Source organism: Dendroctonus ponderosae, unplaced genomic scaffold (genome assembly GCF_020466585.1).
Source record: "Dendroctonus ponderosae isolate FM_Combo_2020 unplaced genomic scaffold, Dpon_F_20191213v2 Dpon_F_20191213_1, whole genome shotgun sequence".
NCBI lineage: Eukaryota > Metazoa > Arthropoda > Insecta > Coleoptera > Curculionidae > Dendroctonus > Dendroctonus ponderosae.
The window spans coordinates 5,301,435-5,303,722 of NW_026017110.1; the positions used below are offsets into that span (position 1 = coordinate 5,301,435).

The 2,288-nt window shown below is 36.1% G+C and overlaps 1 protein-coding gene across 1 annotated transcript in view; it reads right to left on the reverse strand.

Annotated features, from left to right (window-relative positions):
* Positions 1 to 46, reverse strand: part of LOC125502465 (dopamine D2-like receptor) — a 12,300-nt gene extending 12,254 nt beyond the window's left edge. Inside the window, exon 1 of the mRNA XM_048660606.1 lies at positions 12 to 46. Within this exon, the coding sequence (XP_048516563.1) occupies positions 12 to 46 (35 nt within the window). The remainder of the gene's footprint in view (positions 1 to 11) is intronic.
* Between the last annotated feature and the right edge of the window lie 2,242 nt (positions 47 to 2,288).

Consider the following 2,288-nt stretch of genomic DNA (forward strand, 5'->3'; position numbering starts at 1 on the left):
AAAATACTGACTTTTCGGCTAGAGATAAAAACTGCTCCAATTGCATTTTTTCAAATTGAACACCCTGTATATTAGTTCAAATGCGGGAAGACCGTTAAATTCCCTGTGAACCGATATATTATGTTTGAATACCTAAAGCGTCAAATTTCCGAAATAAATGGACATTTTTGTGAAAATTCGATTATGTCGAGGTATTTGTCAAAATAGCCATGAAATGTCATAATTGTTGAAGATTTTGCAATTCTTCAAATCAGTTGTCAAGTCAGCAGTCAGCAAAGTAATAGAGGCGGATTTTATGCACTTGTTAATGCAGTTTAGACTTAATTATTCACAAAATGGAGAGCAACAATTATTCAAACGAAGTTTTAATAAAACTATGTATTCTTCATGGACAATGTGACCAAATTGTTTCAAGGACAAGGAAAATTTAACGAAATGTTTCCTAATTTAAAGCAAATGAATGCAAAGAAGTTTGTGCGAATACAACACAATTTCCTTAATTATGGCACCAAACTGAAAGCTGAACCGMACTTACCAAAACCTGTAACTTCTGATGAAGACAACATTGYAAATGCTTTAGCGTACTTCCGTGCATATCCTAAAGCTTCTCTTCGAARTGCCGCAGATCATTTGGGCTTAGYCYATAGTGYCATTTAAAGGATCCTGATCAAGCATGCAATGCATTCGTACAAGTTCGCAAAASKCCAAGCCCTGAAGCCAGAAGACTATCAYCGGATAATGAGATTTTGTGAAGCAATTCTGGTGCATACACAACAAGACCCTAACTAAAAAAAAAACGTAATTTGGACAGATGAAGCCAAATTTTCCAGGGGGGGCATTTCCAATAGACGAAATAAACGTTTCTGGGCGGATCATAATCCACACGTGGTTYGTCAAATGTCATTTCAAGAAAGATTCAGCATCAATATTTTTTGCCTCATAAAGGATAATCAAATAAAGTTTCACCTTTATGAAGAATCGTTAAATTCATCCAAGTACCTCCAAATTCTAAGGCAGTGGTAAGCGACTGGCCTGCGAGATCTCCCGATCTTACGGCCCCAGATTTTTTCATGTGGGTAAATTAAAAGAAATTATTTACAAGATCAAAATAAATTATTTATTAGGCGCCTTTTTTTAATTCTCAGTTATGCGTTTGCTTACTTGTTTCAATCCAGTTCTATATCGTAAATAATTAAATTGTCTTATATTTGCACAAACTTCTGTGCATTCATTTGTTTTAAATTTGGTCACATTGTCCGTGAAGAATAAATTGGTTCATTAAAACTTCGTTTGAATAATTGTTTCTCTTCATTTTGTATAAAAAGCGTACAGAAGCTGTATCTATAACTAAACTGACAACTGGATTGAAGAATTGCAATATCTTTAACTATTATGAGATTTCATGGCTATTTTGACAAATACGTCGACAAAATCGCATTTTTGCAAAAAAATCGCTTTAGACAGATATAGGAATCGGTAAGCAAAAATAATTAGATTTGTGTAGCTAATCTAACCGTGCAATAATATACAGGGTGTCTCATTTAAAATATAAAAGTTGTATGCACGTTTCGGTATAAACGCCAACCCCGCATTGCTGAAAATATTTTAGGCCGATAGAGCATATCCGATGACTTCGTTGTACAAATTGGTAGATAGATCGGGCATCCTGTTCGCCTTAAACCTCTAATACGCCACCATCCTGTATACAAATCTAACCAGATTTGCAAAAAACAGAATTAAATGTATTTTAGCGAGCTCAGTACGATAAAGTTTTCCAAATACTTATATTACTAATGCTATGTAGGAACTATGGTCCTCATAGCTCAACCGTTTAATCCTGCTAGACTAAAGCAGTTACTAATTTCAGTAAGAAAATGCGACAGAAAACAATCTGGATTATGCAAAAAGCCTCATACAGCTGTGGAATAATAATTAGCTTTGAAGCTTTTCCTTTTGCAAAGTAAACTGGGCGCCTTCCGGTGAGGCAAGTTGTTGCCTAATTCAGGCAACGCGTAACTGTACTTCTATTAGGGTACGTCCACACCGGCGACCGAGCTGACGATGCGATGCTAAAGTGGCCAAGCGATGAGAGCGAGTTCAAGCGAGTGTGCTATAAATGCGAGTATTTTAGTGCTTTCAGGTGTGGGTTAAAGCTTGGCTTGGGAATCACCGGTAATTAGAAGAGTGAAAAAACTCATATGAGATTAATCTAGCTCTTCGTAACTGAAAAAAACCTGGAAACTCCCAGAAATTTGCCCTTAAAGTGAGTTTTCCTCTCTTAAAGCAGC